Source organism: Plodia interpunctella, chromosome 14, assembly GCF_027563975.2.
Source record: "Plodia interpunctella isolate USDA-ARS_2022_Savannah chromosome 14, ilPloInte3.2, whole genome shotgun sequence".
NCBI classification, from domain to species: domain Eukaryota; kingdom Metazoa; phylum Arthropoda; class Insecta; order Lepidoptera; family Pyralidae; genus Plodia; species Plodia interpunctella.
Window position 1 is genome coordinate 3,475,793 of NC_071307.1, and position 20,839 is coordinate 3,496,631.

The window sequence follows — 20,839 nt, forward strand, 5'->3', positions numbered from 1 at the left end:
TTGAAATCAGTGCTTTTCCGAATTCCGTTGCGGGTAGTCGCTTGGTTTTCTGAATATCACGAATTAATTATTACTTGTGCGTGTGTTTAAGTGTTACTTAAATATTCTCTTATTTTTATCATTTTGGACTCGTTTTAATAATTTTTATTTCGAATTTACGTTTTTTTTTCTAAATCTATTTGTGCTGTGTGTGAATTATAATTCCACACATTTCGACTAAAAGTGCTTGAACAGATCAATCTATATCTTACCGGTGAGTACTAAGTAACCTTATACCATTTATTTCAACTATAGCTCTTTCACCAATAATTTTAACGAAAAGCTAACTTTAACAGGTTATCCTTGTAATTTTAATGCTATCTTTTTTAGACAGGTGTATGTGTATTATAAGGATAGGGTGATTTAGTGAACAGAAGGCCTAAGAAACATGCAAACACGTAGCAAGTTACTAACGTCCACATATCGTGTATGCATCGTATAAAAAAACAAACTACGTTAACGCAATGGCGTTTGGCGTGCTACGTGTGTATGTGTATGTTTCATAGTAGCCCCCCAGATTTATATCTGATTTGAACAATTTATTTATATAAATTATTCAACATTTCACAAAAATATAAAGAATTGATTCTGTGCAGAAATTCTGCTTTAAGTAATTTCATTTGACCGGTTTTATCCACGAGACTGTCAATTCTTAGTTTGTCTTATTTGTCAGAAAATATGATCTCCACTTGTAAACTGGCTGGGCGCGCCACCACCGCTCGGGAGATGGACGCTGCGTTGGCACTTCTCCAGCTGCACGACCAAGCCCCACACAGGGCTCAAGGTAGGTCCATTTTATTAATCTACCCTATAATATCAGGTAATTTTATACGATATGAATGTAATAGATAGCGTGATAATGCTGGTTAGGTGTGGTTTCTGCCCGAGAAAAGGATCACTTATATACTCGTACATATATGGTATGTCACAGCCAAATCTGTATTCGAATACTTTTCGTGTTTTCGTAGCATGTACTTTTTAATAGTATTTTTTTTAGAGAGACAGGGTTTTACACAGAAATGAGGTAGCAAGAATGCTCAAAATATCAAACATTTTTTTAGAATTGCCGCTAATTGAGAACGGTATGGACATGGATGACACAGCCACGGTAGCATTGTATTTGCTAAGAATGTTCGAGCCAGCCAACGTCGAAAGCACCGCTGCCGTGAGCCAGCCCGGTCCTGTCGCGAGTTCCGTAAGTAATTTTTAAATTTAATCAGAAAATATCTAAGATAACGTATATTTGTAATTATTAGGTATTCTGTTTTTCTCTATTAGGTAGATTCCTGAAATGAACTTTTTAATTAATTTAAATTATTTTATTTTTGCAGACACCGAAAGTTAAGAAGACAATTTTAAAAAACAGAAACGCGAACTCTGTGGCTAATGATAATCTGGTAAGATGTTATATGCTTGTTATATATTCTTATATATTATTTGGAAAGCTAAGACTCACAAGCTAAAACAGTATAACAATAAGAAACATTAAACCACTTATATCAAAAAATTAATATGATTCACAGAAGCAAGAATCCAAGTCGAATGATATTGTTTTGACAAATGCTTTTGTATATTTTAGGTACCAATAGGATTGGGACATGCCAAAGTCCCATCCCAATTACTGAACAGCATTCGTTGGACTCCAAAAACATATACGAGCGCCACACGAAAGCTATTGATGGCAGTGTTTCCACGAAGGTAAATGATAGAGTAATAATTACAGCTGTAATAAAAAATGAAAATAGGCTTTGTAAAGTTCTGAAAATAATTTGAACCGTTGTGCTTTAAATGCGTTTTTTTTTCATAGCGTGCTGGCAACCCATTCTTTGACGGGTAAGGCTTCTCCAGCCTTCCAGTACAAGCCAGCTAAGGAGAAACTAAATGCACAGCTTGTGGATGACATTGTGCATACCGTGGTGTCGAAATGTGGCGTTGCGGCAAATCTTGTGCGGTTAGTTTGTATTGTAGAAACGAAAAAATATATTTTTTATTGATCTTTATTTCTTATGGTTTTTATTTTACTTTGTTTTATATTTTTCCAGCACTAGCATCACAACAAAATGTGCAGATGAGAGCAAAATGCTTCGCTCTCGTCTAAAGAAGCAGACTAACAGTCGAAAAAATCTCGAGAATAGGGCACCGCGATCTACGTCAGAATCTAATTAAACTGGAGTCCACAACTGAAGAACGTCGTCGCGCCGCGGAAATGTGGTAAGAAACAGTAAAATAATTATTTAAGTATGTTAAGTGGAGATATTGAATAACGAATATTTTCATTGTCAATTATTATTATTCCCAAAACACTCAATAATAGTAGAACTAAAAAAATACTGCATTTGCATTTTTTTAGTATGGAGGTCCTAGGTTAAAAAGTTATTTATTCGGAACCGGCAAATGAATGTCCTATGAGAGAGAGACTGACACAACTCAAGTACCAAACATTAAAATATACAGCAATAGAGTCTAATTATTAAGAATGCTCTTAATCTTTTTTTTAGAACCGCGAAGTGATAAGTTAGATATGGAAATCGATGAAACAGCCACGATAGGATTATATTTGCTACGAATAATTGAGCTAGGCACCGCTACCGTGAGCCAACCCGTTAGAAACAAGACACTTCGATACGAAATTTGAAATTTAATCAGAACTAAAATAACGTATATTTGTAATTTTAGGTATTATATTAATCTCTATTAGATTCCTAAAATGAGTAATATTTTAATTAATTTATATTATTATATTTTTACAGAAACCGAAAGTCAGAAAGACAATGTTAAAAAGTAGAAACGTGAACATTATGGATAATGATAATCTGGTAAGATTATTATGCTTGTTATATGTTCTTTTATATTATTTGGAAAGCTAAGACTAACAAGCTAAACAGTATAACAATAAGAAACATTAAACCACTTATATCAGATGAATATGATTCATAAGTATTCAAGTCGAATAATATTGTTTTGACAAATACGATTGCATATTTTAGGTACCAATAGGATTGGGACATGCAAAGGTTCCATTTCGCTTCCTGAAGAGTATTCGTTGGACTTCAGAAAGACACAAGAAGCCACAAGAAAGCTGTTGATGACAGTGTTTTCATGAAGTTAAATAATAATACCTTTAAGTTTTGTTACAAGAAGAAACTAATAATGCCCAGTTCGTTGAAGACGTTGTGCACGCCGTGGTGTCGAAATGTGGCGTTGCGGCAAATCTTGCCCGGTAAGTTTATTATTTTTAAATATTTATATTTTATTAGGTATGAACAATAGGCATTTATTTGTTATATTTATACTTTTATTTTTACAGTACTATTTTCACAAACAAAACGTGCAGATGAGAGCAAAATGCATCGCACACGACAAAATAAAAAGATCAAACGAAAAATTCGCGAGAATAGAGGCCTCTTCCGACGACAGAAACTGACACAACTATAGTGTACCTTACATCCTGAAGAACCAAAATTCGCGTCGCGGAAATTTGGTGAGAAACAGTAGTAGACAGTAAAATATTTAAGTATTAATTTATGCATAGATATCAAATAACACAATTTTCATTGTTAATTATTATTGTGTGATAGGTATTCCGAAACACTTTGGAATAATGAAATTTAAAAAATGCTTACTACCTTTTTATTTTATTTATATTTAAATTATATAAGTCCTAGGTTAAAAGTGGCGGCAGTGAAGATCGGTTGAGGACTTGAGGTTGAGCCAGTAGGCAGATTTCCCACACGAGCTAATGCATTGGTAAGTAGCTAAATTTTCTTTAAATTTTGTACTATGTATATAGTAATAATTACAATACAAAACAAAAATTTTAATGTAATTAGACAAACCTAAATTTTGGAAAATACAAATCTAGTTGAGACAATCACTCATTCTATTCGTCAACCTAATAATGCCGGAGGCGTACCCGAGGCGTTGACTTATTCGATCGGAACCAATTGTATCTGAAGATGAATCTGATTCACAATAATCTAAGTCGAATAATATTGTTTTGACAAATGCGATTGTATATTCTAGGTACCAACGAGATGGGGATATGCCAAGGTCTCGGTTACTCAAGAGCATCCGTTGGACTAATGTTGGACACCAGAAACATACACTAGCGCCACAAGAAAGCTGATGGCAGTGTTTTCATAAAGGTAAATAATGGTACATTTAAGTTTGAAAAAGGTTCAGAGAAAAATATAAAAAAAGCAGTTTTTATTACAGCATTGTAGGTTTAGATAAAGTTCTAAAAATAATTTGAAGCGTTGTTGCAACATATTCATTGACGGGAAAGCCTGCTCCAGCGTTCCCGTCCAGGAGAGCTAAGAAGAAGCTAAATGCCCGGTTTGTTGAAGACATTGTGCTCACAGTGGTATCGAAATGTTGCGTTGCGGCAAATCGGTTAGTTTATTTTATGGAAACTATTACTCGTTTAAAAATTAAGTATTTATTTAATGGAGATATCATATAACAATTATTTTCATTGTCAATTATTATTTTGTAATATTCCGAAACAATTAACAATAATCGAATTCAAAAAAATCCTTATATTTGCATTTTTATTTATTTTCCATAGGTTAAAATGTTATTTATTTGGAACCGGCAAATGAAGACCTATGACTGTGAGAGATAGGTACTCTGGGTTTTACACTACTCAAGTACCAAACATGCTCAGTACGATTGGAAGTGGATGACACAGCCGCACGACATGACGTATATTTTTCCAATAGGTATTACCTATATTTTTCTGTATTGTATCCTAAAATGAATAACGTTTATTAATTTAAATTTATTATACTGTTACAGAAACCGGAAGTCAGAAAGTCAGTTTTAAAAAGCAGAAACTTAAACACTATCTATAATGATAATATGCTAAGATGTTATAGGTATGCTTGTTCTATTTTCGTTTATATTATTTGGAAAACTATAGACTAACAAGCTAAAACAATATGCAATAAGAATCATTAAACCACAGAAGATAAATCTGATTCACAATAATCTAAATCGAATAATATTGTTTTGACAAATGGGATTGTATATTTTGGTACCAATAGGATTGGGACATGCCAAATTTCCGTCTCTGTTACTGAAAAGCATTCGTTGGACTCTAGAAACATATCTATATATTATATATATATTAAGCTGAGATATCAAATAACGATTATTTTCAATGTGAATTATTATTTTGTAATATTCCGAAACACCAATAATCGTACTCAAAAAATACTTAGGAATTACATACCTACATACTTACTAAATTTGCATTTTATTTATTCTTTTGAGTCAGTCTTAGGACAATAAAAGTTAATAAAAGCTAAGGCATAAGAACATTACATAATGTTCTTATATCTGTGGGTCCTAGGTTAAAAAGTTAATAAAGTTATTGTCACAGGTTGGTTCCGCTGGCGGGAGTGAAGACCAGTGAGGACTTGAGGTTGAGGCAGCAGGCTGATTTCCCATACGAGCTAATTAATGCAATGTTAAGTACCTAGCTAAATATTCTTTAGATCTTGTACTAAGTATTTTTAATATCTGTATAGTAGTAATTATAATAAAAAACAAAAGTTCAAATGTAATTAGGCAGTAGGTCTGCCTAATTACATTTGAACTTTTGTTTATTTTTTTTTTAAATTGATTTTAAATTCCTAGATATAAATCTAGTTAAGGCTACCACTAATTCTGCAACAGAAGATGCTAATCAGAATGAAAAAGTATATTTTCTATATAGTTTAACTGAACTAGTATGACTCTTCTTCAGGTGTTCCAGATCTTAGATTTTTATACATCAACAGAAAATGCTCATCAGACTGACCAACTTTTGTTAAGGCGCTTTTGTCATATCTGTTATAGTGTAGCTGGTGGCTGTTGGAGTTCATCATCAGGTGTTCCATATCCTCGATTTTTATACGTCATCAGAAAATGCTCATCAGACTGACCAACTTTTGTTAAGGCGCTTTTGTCATATCTGTTATAGTATAGTTGGTGGCTGTTGGAGTTCATCATCAGGTGTACGTCATCAGAAAATGCTCATCAGGGCGAACAATTTTTGTTAAGGTGACTTTTCTATATTTCCTACAGTTTAGTTGGTCTTTATAGGTACTGCTCGAGCTGTTCCAGTTTCCAAAACAAAATATACCCTATATGTTGACCAGGCTTTATAGCTTTACAACAAAAAAGTTTCATTCAAATCCGTCCAGTAGATCCAGAGATTAGCGTGTGCAAACAAACAGACACACTTTTTTTTAATTCTTATTCTATTACTGATTCTCTATCGATCTCAATTTTTTTATTTAAATATCTTCAATGTACAGAAATACTTTTTTTACTGTTTTATTATATGTATTGATGTATTTCATTTCGAGTGTTAACGATAGAATAATTACCTACTCCTTACTTCCTCAGACTATAAATACGATAATACTAATTCAATTCGAGCATTTTTAAATCGACCATTTTTTCTTGTTTTCAGATAAGATCGAGTTTATTGTGCATTCGTTTCGAAGCGAACAACCAGAAAGAAAACTGTCCTTGAAAAATTAACTTAGGGAAAAGTGCCTGTTATTAAAATCAAATGAATAAATGCTTTTTAATGTATTTTTTTAAATTCAATGCAATATATATATTAACCCTGTTTTCTATATATTTTCCTTTCATCAGCACTTGATCACAATCATAATATGTTTCAGTATACCTTTTAACCATGTACTTTATTGTGTAGGTACTTACATGTTATATTACTGATAAAAAATTATACATAAATTTATATTTAAAAAATGGCAAGCCCTTCTGGCATAATAGGGACCAACACTGTTTGAATGAGTTTCTTTCGGCATTTCTTCTCAGCAGTGGTCGTTCCGAAATGCTAGTAGTTTGTAGCTTTGGTAAACATCATTTAATTTAGAATATGACGTGAAAAAATGCCTGTGAAGGCCTAATTTCTGAATAAATGATTTGATTTTGATTTTGATTTTGATTATTTCACAAAAAAGTTGAAGCTTACTAAGCATGTTTTATCACTATCTATCACCTATGTCTAGTTGACAGAAAGAGAAAGCTTTAACTTTTTACCCCGTCATTCACGTGCCTCGACGTAACTAAAGCACCAATACACCTAGGTGCTTGAACTCCAACACTAGGGCGGCTGCCTCATCCGTTGCGTTGTGCCAGATATTACCAAAATTGGGTACTTATTCAAACTCAAATATCTTTATTGCAGTAACTGTAGTACAAGATAAGATGGCACATACAATACAATAGTTACAGTTTAACCAATGCCCAATGGCGGGACATAGTGTACCTACATTTTCACAATATCATGTCAACTTGTGTTATCTATGTTCACAAAATAAATGAATTTAAATTGAATATAAATAAATAAAATACTTCTTCATACAAGTAATAGAAGCCAAAATTATGATTTTTGACATTTTTGTCTGTCTGTCGTTCGCTTTTCACACAAAAACAACTCGACCGATTTACTTGATATTTGGTATAACATCTTAGATATACTTTAATCCGATAAAAGGTCAGGCTCGCGTAGGATAATTACAAAACGAACTACTGAATCGATTTACTCGAAATTTTGTATGAAGGTATCACACATACGGACTTACATCTTAGATACATTTTATCCCGGTAAATGTTCAGGTTCCTGTATGATAATTACAATACAAACTACTGTATCGATTTATTTGATTTCATACCGGACTTAGGTATCTTAGATACATTTCATCCTGGTAAGTTGTCAGGTTCCCATAATCAAAAAACAAACTACTGGATCGAATTTAATAAAATTGGGTACAAATTAACACTATCCCAGAAATCTATAAAAGTCCCAAAAATGATTTATTAAGATTATTAGGGTTTTAACCTTCGAATCGCACGCAAACGAAGTTGCGGGCTTATTTCTTACTTCCCTCGAGGACTGTTTTCCGCAGTTAGGCCTCTTGTCTGGGCCCTTTCTGCGTGCGGGGTCTGAGCCGCTGATCATTCCAGCCAGCCCAGCTCCTTCAGGAAGCGACGGTGTACGAAGTTGCGGGCACATCTAGTCGCACTGTAGGTAGGCCAAAATGACCACCAACATTGCTATTCAATTGCTATTCTTGGTATGTGCATATACCAAGAATAGCAATGTTTTAAACTTTTCTGTTGCTTAGTGCTGAAAAGTAACAAAGCAACTAAATAAAGAGAGAACTACTTACAAGTAATATAATTAACCTACATAACACCAGTTTCTTGCCCAGAAACATTTTTTTTAAATAATAGAAATTCACTACCTAACGATCAAAGAAATTGTGATTACAATTTCCTATTCGAACGCTTGAAAAATATTTGGGCCTATATAAATAGGGTTTATTTTTAGGCTTTCCTATTATTATATAAAAAATTATATATTATATAATCAAAAACCTGATCAAGTAATAGTTGCACAAAAAAATATATTATTGTGAACATATTCTATCGGTTCGAGATGAAGAAAGGTACGTGTGCGTGTATTACCTGTACTATGGAGGGATTGCAAGAAACGGATTTTTTAAATCCGGATATTAATGTTTTCGTTGCACAAAAACCCGAATATGTTATTTAACTATGTGTGCGATCTTATTGAATAAAAAATCTTTGTAATAAAAGTTTAATCAACATTTATAGAACTTATAGGCAACAATTTTCAAATATAATTAGACAAACTTAAAGCAGTAAGTCTTAAACTATATAGTCTTCATCTTAAAAGGAACATAGCCATAGATAAAAAATAATAACATAGCATTATTTTTTTATTTAAAATTCACAATTCACTAACAATTTACGATAAAATTGAATAGAACAAAAAACAAGGTAAAATATGTTGTTATCTAGTTACTTAATTATCACATGAATAATAAGTCAAATTATATATACTTAAAATGTGTATTTGTTTTTCAATACAGTTTTGAAATTCACATTTTACACAGTTTGCACATTTTACACAATTATTACATATAATTGAAATGAAATCACTTTTATAAGTCAAATTTGTAATGCAATATTTGCAATATGATAAGTGCAATAAAATTTTAAAGTATCGTCAAAATTTTTTTTGCGCATTAGTGTGATGGAGTAATGTTAAAACAATCGAAAACTATCAATAACTAATCAAGAATTGTTATCATCAAAAAAATCAAAGAATTGCCATAATCAAAGAATAATTATTGATAGCAATAATGATGATTGTTGTCTCCAACTTACAAGAAAAGAAAAAAAATCGAAAAAGCCGGATTCCGATACTGAGATCCGGATTATATAAAATTTCGAAAATACGGATTGTCTTCTTCGGATTTCGAGGTATCCGGACTGCAATCCCTAAAACTACAAAGGTAATATAATCTAGTACTCAATTCGTACTTTTGAAATGCACCCTATTGAATGTATGAGACATTGCCGAGAGGCCTTAATTTGTGTTACTTTTGACTAAATACAAATATAAATAAATACAAAACACACATAAACAGGTAGGTAGTAATATTTCCAGTAAATGTTCGAAATATATAATTACTACTTGGAACAAAAAAATATTATATAAAAAATTGCCCTAATAAGTTGTTCCTTTTATTTAATGTAAAGCTCGGAGATACTATTGTTTCTTTTCTATGAATGAGTTACCATTGTGTGAACCTATTTCCAATAAGCCGGCGGGATAAAGGAGATTATGATATTGCCCTGACCTTTTTACCTGATTTAACCACTTTCTGAAACAATAGGCCTCGTGTTATTTTCCTCTATTGGATCAGGATACAATAGAGAACGTCAACACGCCATAATAATTCAACATTTTATTTATGTACACAACAATCTTAATATAATAACTTCTTTTTTACATTAAACCGTAACTAAAAGAAAAAATAAAAAAACTTATTAAAAATTACAAACTATTCAACAAAAGGATAAGAATTAAAATCAGATAACTGTATATCTACATATATTCACAAAAATGCCAGTCCCTGTAGTACGTTAATACCTTCTAGAATATAAACTCATACATTTCCAAATTGAAACCAGTGCTTTTCCGAATTCTGTATTCGCTTGGTTTTCTGAATATCCCGAGTGAAGTTGTAGATGCTTTTCATATTATTTATTAATATTTTTTTACATCTCTCAAGTAAGTAGGTCCTTATTACCCCCAAATGAGGCTTGTAAGTGACCAATTAGCGCTCTAGGGTAATAATGTAGCTAGAAAACCCTAGGGCAGTAAGTAATTAAAAAAAAAACACTTCAATCTTTCAAAAAGTATATCTTACCATCATACTGGCATTGACATCATGCATTCAGCCCAATGACCAAAGAGATCGCTTCGCTATTCAGCCTTGTCTTCGTATAAATATAATAGTTATCAATTTTATATAGGTACCTATCGAACGGCGAAGCTCAATTTCGTTCTTGAAAAAAAAAAAGTTTTTTACTTGGTTCTTTTTAATGAAATAAGGCGGGAATAGAAAACTTTTACTTTAAACATTGTTTAGTTTTGTGTTTTTTTTATAATTACGTTTTTTTCTACTTACTTACTTGCAATCGAGATGTACCTGAAGCAGAGTAGTTAGCACGGGTGTAAGCCTCAATTGCACCCTCGAACTATATATATATTTAAATATCTCGGTTGCAATGGATGCATTTTACAGCCCTTGGCTACTAATCTACTATTAGTTTAATACAGTGACAAAACATATTATGTGTTAATAGGGCGTATTACTACACATTTATCCCGCCAGAGTACAGCTCTGTATGTTAGGTATACACAAAAGCTTTGCCGTCTTTTGCTATGTCGATTAAAACGTTAATTTTAGAGAACTTTATTAATTAAAGGATTAATAAAGTACTCTAAAATTAACGTAAATGAAAGCATTATATAAGCATTCGTTTGTGAAAATATACAACAATGTAACAAATTCGGGTGCCGAAATATTGGGAAAAATCGTTTTCCATAAGATAAAAAACTTGAACACAGTTGACCAAATAATGCAGAACAACCTAAAATAGTGTTATTATTTTCAGGACAGGAACTAACCGCCCTTCAGTTTTCTCATGGTCTACTGCACTCTTAAAAGTGTACTCAAAGGCGACAAAGAGCTCCTAAACATGAAGCTAAAAATCAAATATGTCGTCGTTATAGGTATATGAAGTTAAACCTATAGACGGTATTTTGTGTTTATATATTTTTGATTTGAAGAGTTTTTGGGTGGAAGTGGTTAATTGATTATGTTGAAGAAGTGGTGGTCGAAAATAATATACATATCCCAATCCCACAAATAGTGCAATGTGATATCAATAGTGTTCAAAGATTATAATATAGGTATTGTGTTTATTATCCTTCCTTTTTCCTTTAAACTCGCATCACGAATGCGTAGAAGGTATTTTTGGTCGTATATTTGCAACAATATTGAAAATTGGCGGTTTTTGCCTCCATTGGCAATGTTTGTGTAGGTACCTTAGTTGTACTAGGAGCGCCATCTGCGCTGAGCTTTGCGTATATGCCCTATTAACCTGGACGTTGGCAAAATCATCGTTATGGCGAACGATAACGTGGCATTAACAAAGAAAAAGATTTGTAATTGTAATGAATAAACTTAAAAACTATTGCGCAGATTTTGATGAAATTTGACAAAGAAATATACGAATCTTTTGAATTTTTTACTACACTTTTTACACCCGAGCGAAACCGGTGCGGGCCGCTAGTTAGAAATACTTTGCAACATTGAACCATATAAAATATTAATAAAATATAAAATCGACTTAAGACACCGGGCCTCAGGTGCTTTTGTCTATTGTCATTTTATTTATTAAAATAATTGAAAGTTTATTATATAAAATAATTAAGTTGGGGCTAGATTAATATGGTATTGATACCGATTTTCTATACTTTCATTATGATATGGTAATTTTGAGTTTCATTACCTAACGATCACAAAAATTGTGATTGTAAGTGTTTCCTATTTGAACGCTTGAGCAATTATTATTTAATCAATGTTTTGGGCCTATATAAATATGGTTTATTTTTAGGCTTTCCTTTTTTATATAAAAATATATAAAATAATAAAATCAATGATCAAGTTATAGTTGCACAAAAAATATATTATTGTGAACATACTCGTATGTAGGTACATATTCTATACCTAAAACTACAAAGGTAATAATCTAGTGCTCAGTCTGTAGTTTGGTTTTTTTATTAAACTACACAACAATCTTAATAAATGAGGACCGCAGTGGTCAAGTGCATGCCTCTGAATCAAGAGGTCCCGTGTTCGATCCCCAGTCGGGTCATGATGGATAATGATCTTTTTCTGATTGACCCGGGTATTGGACGTTTATCTATATATGTATTGTATGTTATAAAATATAGTATCGTTGAGTTAGTACCCCGTAACACAAGTCTAGAACTTACTTTGGGGCTAGATTAATCTTTGTGATTTGTCCTAATATATTTATTTATTTTATTACTTATCTGTACCCATTGAATATATGAGACATTACTGCCTTATTTTGTGTCACTTTTGGCTAAATACGAAACTAAATATATATACATGTTCCAAACATATAATAACAACTTGGTACAAAAAATTGCCCTAATAAGTATATTGTTCCTTTTATTTCATGCTCGGAGATACTATTGTTTCTTTTCTATGAATGAATTACCATTATGTGAACCTATTTCCAATAAGCCGGTGGGATAAAGGAGATTATGATATTGCCCTGAACTTTTTACCTGATTTTACCACTTTCTGAAACAATAGGCCTCGTGGTATTTTCTTCTATTGTATCAGGACAGAATATAAAGTCGTGCATTTCAAATTTGAAATCAGTGCTTTTCCGAATTCCGTTGCGGGTAGTCGCTTGGTTTTCTGAATATCACGAATTAATTATTACTTGTGCGTGTGTTTAAGTGTTACTTAAATATTCTCTTATTTTTATCATTTTGGACTCGTTTTAATAATTTTTATTTCGAATTTACGTTTTTTTTTCTAAATCTATTTGTGCTGTGTGTGAATTATAATTCCACACATTTCGACTAAAAGTGCTTGAACAGATCAATCTATATCTTACCGGTGAGTACTAAGTAACCTTATACCATTTATTTCAACTATAGCTCTTTCACCAATAATTTTAACGAAAAGCTAACTTTAACAGGTTATCCTTGTAATTTTAATGCTATCTTTTTTAGACAGGTGTATGTGTATTATAAGGATAGGGTGATTTAGTGAACAGAAGGCCTAAGAAACACATATCGTGTATGCATCGTATAAAAAAACAAACTACGTTAACGCAATGGCGTTTGGCGTGCTACGTGTGTATGTTTCATAGTAGCCCCCCAGATTTATATCTGATTTGAACAATTTATTTATATAAATTATTCAACATTTCACAAAAATATAAAGAATTGATTCTGTGCAGAAATTCTGCTTTAAGTAATTTCATTTGACCGGTTTTATCCACGAGACTGTCAATTCTTAGTTTGTCTTATTTGTCAGAAAATATGATCTCCACTTGTAAACTGGCTGGGCGCGCCACCACCGCTCGGGAGATGGACGCTGCGTTGGCACTTCTCCAGCTGCACGACCAAGCCCCACACAGGGATCAAGGTAGGTCCATTTTATTAATCTACCCTATAATATCAGGTAATTTTATACGATATGAACGTGAACGTGATATTTTGTACATGTGTGTTGTGTGCTAATGTTGGTTAGGTGTGGTTTCTGCCCGAGAAAAGGATCACTTATATACTCGTACATATATGGTATGTCGTACGAGATACCTGCAGTTTACGAAATAGACCTTGACAACTAGATGGTGAAGTCACGCAACTGGCTGAAAATCACAGCCAAATCTGTATTCAAATACTTTTCGTGTTTTCGTAGCATGTACTTTTTAATAGTATTTTTTTAGAGAGAGAGTTTCATGGTTTTACAAAGCAATGAGGTAGCAAGAATGCTCAAAATATCAAACATTTTTTTAGAATTGCCGCTAATTGAGAACGGTATGGACATGGATGACACAGCCACGGTAGCATTGTATTTGATACGAATGTTCAAGCCAGCCAACGTCGAAAGCTCCGCTGCCGTGAGCCAGCCCGGTCCTGTCGCGAGTTCCGTAAGTATTTTATATTTAATCAGAAAATATCTAAGATAACGTATATTTGTAATTATTAGGTATTCTGTTTTTCTCTATTAGGTAGATTCCTGAAATGAACTTTTTAATTAATTTAAATTATTTTATTTTTGCAGACACCGAAAGTTAAGAAGACAATTTTAAAAAACAGAAACGTGAACTGTGTGGCTAACGATAATCTGGTAAGATGTTATATGCTTGTTATATATTCTTATATATTATTTGGAAAGCTAAGACTGACAAGCTAAACCAGTATAACAATAAGAAACATTAAACCACTTATATCGAAAAATTAATATGATTCACAGAAGCAAGAATCCAAGTCGAATGATATTGTTTTGACAAATGCTTTTGTATATTTTAGGTACCAATAGGATTGGGACATGCCAAAGTTCCATCCCAATTACTGAACAGCATTCGTTGGACTCCAAAAACATATACGAGCGCCACACGAAAGCTATTGATGGCAGTGTTTCCACGAAGGTAAATGATAGAATAAGTTAGAATAAGATTTGCATTTTTTATTACAGCTTTGTAGGCTTTGTAAAGTTCTGAAAATAATTTTAACCGTTGTGCTTTAAATGCGTTTTTTTTTCATAGCGTGCTGGCAACCCATTCTTTGACGGGTAAGGCTTCTCCAGCCTTCCAGTACAAGCCAGCTAAGGAGAAACTAAATGCACAGCTTGTGGATGACATTGTGCATACCGTGGTGTCGAAATGTGGCGTTGCGGCAAATCTTGTGCGGTTAGTTTGTATTGTAGAAACGAAAAAATATATTTTTTATTGATCGATACGAACAATACGCCTTTATTTCTTATGGTTTTTATTTTACTTTGTTTTATATTTTTCCAGCACTAGCATCACAACAAAATGTGCAGATGAGAGCAAAATGCATCGCTCTCGTCTAAAGAAGCAGACTAACAGTCGAAAAAATCTCGAGAATAGGGCACTGCGATCTACGTCAGAATCTAATTAAACTGGAGTCCACAACTGAAGAACGTCGTCGCGCCGCGGAAATGTGGTAAGAAACAGTAAAATAATTATTTAAGTATGTTAAGTGGAGATATTGAATAACGAATATTTTCATTGTCAATTATTATTATTCCCAAAACGCTCAATAATAGTAGAACTAAAAAAATACTGCATTTGCATTTTTTTAGTATGGAGGTCCTAGGTTAAAAAGTTATTTATTCGGAACCGGCAAATGAATGTCCTATGAGAGAGAGACTGACACAACTCAAGTACCAAACATTAAAATATACAGCAATAGAGTCTAATTATTAAGAATGCTCTTAATCTTTTTTTTAGAACCGATAGATAGTTAGATATGGAAATCGATGAAACAGCCACTATAGGATTATATTTGCTACGAATGATTGAACTAGGCACCGCTACCGTGAGCCAACCCGTTAGAAACAAGACACTTCGATACGAAATTTGAAATTTAATCAGAACTAAAATAACGTATATTTGTAATTTTAGGTATTATATTTTTCTCTATTAGATTCCTAAAATGAGTAATATTTTAATTAATTTATATTATTATATTTTTACAGAAACCGAAAGTCAGAAAGACAATGTTAAAAAGTAGAAACGTGAACATTATGGATAATGATAATCTAGTAAGATTATTATATGCTTGTTATATGTTCTTTTATATTATTTGGAAAACTAAGACTAAGCTAAAACAGTGTAACAATAAGAAACATTAAACCACTTATATCAGATGAATATGATTCATAAGTATCCAAGTCGAATAATATTGTTTTGACAAATACGATTGTATATTTTAGGTACCAATAGGATTGGGACATGCAAAGGTTCCATTTCGCTTCCTGAAGAGTATTCGTTGGACTTCAGAAAGACACAAGAAGCCACAAGAAAGCTGTTGATGGCAGTGTTTTCATGAAGTTAAATAATAGTACCTTTAAGTTTGGTTACAAGAAGAAACTAATAATGCCCAGTACGAACTGAAGACGTTGTGCACGCCGTGGTGTCGAAATGTGGCGTTGCGGCAAATCTTGCCCGGTAAGTTTATTATTTTTAAATATTTATATTTTATTAGGTTTTAACAATAGGCATTTATTTGTTATGTTTATACTTTTAAAAACGTGCAGATGAGAGCAAAATGCATCGCACACGACAAAATAAAAAGATCTAACGAAAAATTCGCGAGAATAGAGGCCTCTTCCGACGACAGAAACTGACAAAACTATAGTGTACCTTACATCCTGAAGAACCAAAATTCGCGTCGCGGAAATTTGGTGAGAAACAGTAGTAGACAGTAAAATATTTAAGTATTAATTTATGTGTGTTTTCATATCAGTGTTTTCATAAAGGTAAATAATGGTACATTTAAGTTTGAAAAAGGTTTAGAGAAAAATATAAAAAAGCAGTTTATTACAGCATTGTAGGTTTAGATAAAGTTCTAAAAATAATTTGAAGCGTTGTTGCAACATATTCATTGACGGGAAAGCCTGCTCCAGCGTTCCCGTCCAGGAGAGCTAAGAAGAAGCTAAATGCCCGGTTTTTTGAAGACATTGTGCTCACCGTGGTATCGAAATGTTGCGTTGCGGCAAATCGGTTAGTTTATTTTATGGAAACTATTACTCGTTTAAAAATTAAGTATTTATTTAATGGAGATATCATATAACAATTATTTTCATTGTGAATTATTATTTTGTAATAGTCCGAAACAATTAACAATAATCGAATTAAAAAAAATCCTTACTACATTTGCATTTTATTTATTTTCCATAGGTTAAAATGTTATTTATTTGGAACCGGCAAATGAAGACCTGTGACTGTGAGAGATAGGTACTCTGGGTTTTACACTACTCAAGTACCAAACATGCTCAGTACGATATGGAAGTGGATGACACAGCCGCACGACATGACGTATATTTTTCCAATAGGTATTACCTATATTTTTCTGTATTGTATCCTAAAATGAATAACATTTATTAATTTAAATTTATTATACTGTTACAGAAACCGGAAGTCAGAAAGTCAGTTTTAAAAAGCAGAAACTTAAACACTATCTATAATGATAATATGCTAAGATGTTATAGGTATGCTTGTTCTATTTTCGTTTATATTATTTGGAAAACTATAGACTTACAAGCTAAAACAATATACACTAAGAATCATTAAACCACAGAAGATAACTCTGATTCATAATAATCTAAATCGAATAATATTGTTTTGACAAATGTGATTGTATATTTAGGTACCAATAGGATTGGGACATGCCAAATTTCCGTCTCTGTTACTGAAAAGCATTCGTTGGACTCTAGAAACATATCTATATATTATATATATATATATTAAGCTGAGATATCAAATAACGATTATTTTCAATGTGAATTATTATTTTGTAATATTCCGAAACACCAATAATCGTACTCAAAAAATACTTAGGAATTATATACCTACATACTTACTAAATTTGCATTTTATTTATTATTTTGAGTCTGTCTTAGGACAATAAAAGTTAATAAAAGCTAAGGCATAAGAACATTACATAATGTTCTTATATATGTGGGTCCTAGGTTAAAAAGTTAATAAAGTTATTGTCACAGGTTGGTTCCGCTGGCGGGAGTGAAGACCAGTGAGGACTTGAGGTTGAGGCAGCAGGCTGATTTCCCATACGAGCTAATTAATGCATTGTTAAGTACCTAGCTAAATATTCTTTACATCTTGTACTAAGTATTTTTAATATCTGTATAGTAGTAATTATAATAAAAAACAAAAGTTCAAATGTAATTAGGCAGTAGGTCTGCCTAATTACATTTGAACTTTTGTTTATTTTTTTTTTTTAATTGATTTTAAATTCCTAGATATAAATCTAGTTAAGGCTACCACTAATTCTGCAACAGAAGATGCTAATCAGAATGAAAAAGTATATTTTCTATATAGTTTAGCTGAACTAGTATGACTCTTCTTCAGGTGTTCCAGTTCTTAGATTTTTATACATCAACAGAAAATGCTCATCAGACTGACCAACTTTTGTTAAGGCGCTTTTGTCATATCTGTTATAGTGTAGCTGGTGGCTGTTGGAGTTCATCATCAGGTGTTCCATATCCTCGATTTTTATACGTCATCAGAAAATGCTCATCAGACTGACCAACTTTTGTTAAGGCGCTTTTGTCATATCTGTTATAGTGTAGCTGGTGGCTGTTGGAGTTCATCATCAGGTGTTCCATATCCTCGATTTTTATACGTCATCAGAAAATGCTCATCAGGGCGAACAATTTTTGTTAAGGTGACTTTTCTATATTTCCTACAGTTTAGTTGGTCTTTATGTCTTTATAGGTACTGCTCGAGCTGTTCCAGTTTCCAAAACAAATTATACCCTATATGTTGACCAGGCTTTATAGCTTTACAACAAAAAAGTTTCATTCAAATCCGTCCAGTAGATCCAGAGATTAGCGTGTGCAAACAAACAGACACACTTTTTTTAATTCTTATTCTATTACTGATTCTCTATCGATCTCAATTTTTTTATTTAAATATCTTCAATGTACAGAAACACTTTTTTTACTGTTTTATTATATGTATTGATGTATTTCATTTCGAGTGTTAACGATAGAATAATTACCTACTCCTTACTTCCTCAGACTATAAATACGATAATACTAATTCAATTCGAGCATTTTTAAATCGACCATTTTTTCTTGTTTTCAGATAAGATCGAGTTTATTGTGCATTCGTTTCGAAGCGAACAACCAGAAAGAAAACTGTCCTTGAAAAATTCACTTAGGGAAAAGTGCCTGTTATTAAAATCAAATGAATAAATGCTTTTTAATGTATTTTTTTAAATTCAATGCAATGTATATATTAACCCTGTTTTCTATATATCTTTCTTTCATCAGCACTTGATCACAATCATATGTTTCAGTATACCTTTTAACCATGTACTTTATTGTGTAGGTACTTACATGTTATATTACTGATAAAAAATTATACATAAATTTATATTTAAAAAATGGTAAGCCCTTCTGGCATAATAGGGACCAACACTGTTTGAATGAGTTTCTTTCGGCATTTCTTCTCAGCAGTGGTCGTTCCGAAATGCTAGTAGTTTGTAGCTTTGGTAAACATCATTTAATTTAGAATATGACGTGAAAAAGTGCCTGTGAAAGCCTAATTTCTGAATGAATGATTTGATTTTGACTTTGATTTTGATTATTTCACAAAAAAGTTGAAGCTTACTAAGCATGTTTTATCACTATCTACCTATGTCTAGTTGACAGAAAGAGAAAGCTTTAACTTTTTACCCCGTCATTCACGTGCCTCGACGTAACTAAAGCACCAATACACCTAGGTGCTTGAACTCCAACACTAGGGCGTCTGCCTCATCCGTTGCGTTGTGCCAGAAATTACCAAAATTGGGTACTTATTCAAACTCAAATATCTTTATTGCAGTAACTGTAGTACAAGATAAGATGGCACATACAATACAATAGTTACAGTTTAACTGTTAACCAATGCCCAATGGCGGGACATAGTGTACCTACATTTTCACAATATCATGTCAACTTGTGTTATCTGTGTTCACAAAATAAATGAATTTAAATTGAATATAAATAAATAACTACTTATTAATAACTACTTATAATAAATACTTCTTCATACAAGTAATAGAACACAAAATATGATTTTTGACATTTTTGTCTGTCTGTCGTTCGCTTTTCACACAAAAACTACTCGACCGATTTATTTGATATTTGGTATGAAGGAACCTTACAAATCGGGATAACATCCTAGATACACTTTAACCCGGTAAAAGGTCAGGTTCCCGTAGGATAATTACAAAACGAACTACTGAATCGATTTACTTGAAATTTTGTATGAAGGTATCACACATACGGACTTACATCTTAGATACATTTTATCCCGGTAAATGTTCAGGTTCCTGTAAGATAATTACAATACAAACTACTGTATCGATTTATTTGATTTCATACCGGACTTAGGTATCTTAGATACATTTCATCCTGGTAAGTTGTCAGGTTCCCATAATCAAAAAACAAACTACTGGATCGACTTTAATAAAATTGGGTACAAATTAACACTATCCCAGAAATCTATAAAAGTCCCAAAAAGATTTAGTAAGTTTTTTAGGGCTTTAACCTTCGAATCGCACGCAAACGAAGTTGCGGGCTTATTTCTTACTTCCCTCGAGGACTGTTTTCCGCAGTTAGGCCTCTTGTCTGGGCCCTTTCTGCGTGCGGGGTCTGAGCAGCTGATCATTCCAGCCAGCCCAGCTCCTTCAGGAAGCGATGGTGTACGAAGTTGCGGGCACATCTAGTCGCACTGTAGGTAGGCCAAAATGACCACCAACATTGCTATTCAATTGCTATTCTTGGTATGTGCATATACCAAGAATAGCAATGTTTTAAACTTTTCTGTTGCTTAGTGCTGAAAAGAAGTAATAGTTGCATAGAAATCGATCAATCGCGTCAATTTTCCACGGGAACAGTTATTTTTCCGAGATGAAAAGTTCCCTACGTCCTTCTCCATATTTCTATGCAATATATACCACTATGCAAAATTTCAAGACGATTGGTTGAGTAGATAAAACCTCTACACGGTAACAAACAAACTTACTTTCGCATTTATAATTTAGTTATGATATAATAAAAACACTGATCAAGTAATAGTTGCACAAAAA

The 20,839-nt window shown here is 32.6% G+C and overlaps 2 protein-coding genes across 15 annotated transcripts; both read left to right on the forward strand.

Moving 5' to 3' along the window:
• On the forward strand, positions 1–19,040 carry LOC128675579 (protein insensitive-like). 14 transcript variants are annotated; one of them, XM_064436387.1, is made up of 15 exons: positions 1–253; positions 713–823; positions 1,101–1,234; positions 1,371–1,436; positions 1,619–1,737; positions 1,847–1,990; positions 2,082–2,250; positions 2,790–2,855; positions 3,027–3,259; positions 16,281–16,427; positions 16,570–16,746; positions 16,924–17,078; positions 17,155–17,234; positions 17,745–18,427; positions 18,850–19,040. In XM_064436387.1, exons 2-7 carry the CDS (start codon positions 718–720, stop codon positions 2,203–2,205), a joined length of 693 nt encoding a protein of 230 aa, XP_064292457.1. In that variant the 5' UTR covers positions 1–253; positions 713–717; the 3' UTR covers positions 2,206–2,250; positions 2,790–2,855; positions 3,027–3,259; positions 16,281–16,427; positions 16,570–16,746; positions 16,924–17,078; positions 17,155–17,234; positions 17,745–18,427; positions 18,850–19,040. The 14 variants fall into 14 exon arrangements, with proteins under 14 accessions (XP_064292457.1, XP_064292459.1, XP_064292464.1 ...); XM_064436389.1 differs by lacking the exon at positions 1–253 and having other exon boundaries at positions 543–823; positions 17,745–17,831; positions 18,204–18,427; XM_064436394.1 differs by lacking the exons at positions 1–253; positions 16,281–16,427; positions 16,570–16,746; ... (2 more) ...; positions 17,745–18,427; positions 18,850–19,040 and adding exons at positions 3,347–3,520; positions 3,699–3,786; positions 4,063–4,184; ... (2 more) ...; positions 5,423–6,084; positions 6,500–6,962 and having other exon boundaries at positions 543–823.
• LOC128675578 (protein insensitive-like) lies at positions 13,837–15,778 on the forward strand. Its single transcript, XM_053755070.1, has 6 exons — positions 13,837–14,145; positions 14,280–14,345; positions 14,528–14,646; positions 14,764–14,907; positions 15,016–15,184; positions 15,720–15,778. The coding sequence occupies exons 1-5, from the start codon at positions 13,954–13,956 to the stop codon at positions 15,137–15,139; spliced, it is 645 nt and encodes a 214-aa protein (XP_053611045.1). The 5' UTR covers positions 13,837–13,953; the 3' UTR covers positions 15,140–15,184; positions 15,720–15,778.
• Positions 19,041–20,839: the final 1,799 nt, after the last annotated feature.

Coding starts and splice junctions, on each gene's coding strand:
- LOC128675578 (XM_053755070.1), top strand. CDS start 13,954: ATGGTTTTACAAAGCAATGAGGTAGCAAGAATGCTCAAAATATCAAAC. Junction 14,346..14,527: donor GTGTGGCTAACGATAATCTG/GTAAGATGTTAT, acceptor TGTATATTTTAG/GTACCAATAGGATTGGGACA. Junction 14,908..15,015: donor GTTGCGGCAAATCTTGTGCG/GTTAGTTTGTAT, acceptor ATATTTTTCCAG/CACTAGCATCACAACAAAAT.
- LOC128675579 (XM_064436387.1), top strand. CDS start 718: ATGATCTCCACTTGTAAACTGGCTGGGCGCGCCACCACCGCTCGGGAG. Junction 824..1,100: donor AGCCCCACACAGGGCTCAAG/GTAGGTCCATTT, acceptor ACATTTTTTTAG/AATTGCCGCTAATTGAGAAC. Junction 1,991..2,081: donor GTTGCGGCAAATCTTGTGCG/GTTAGTTTGTAT, acceptor ATATTTTTCCAG/CACTAGCATCACAACAAAAT.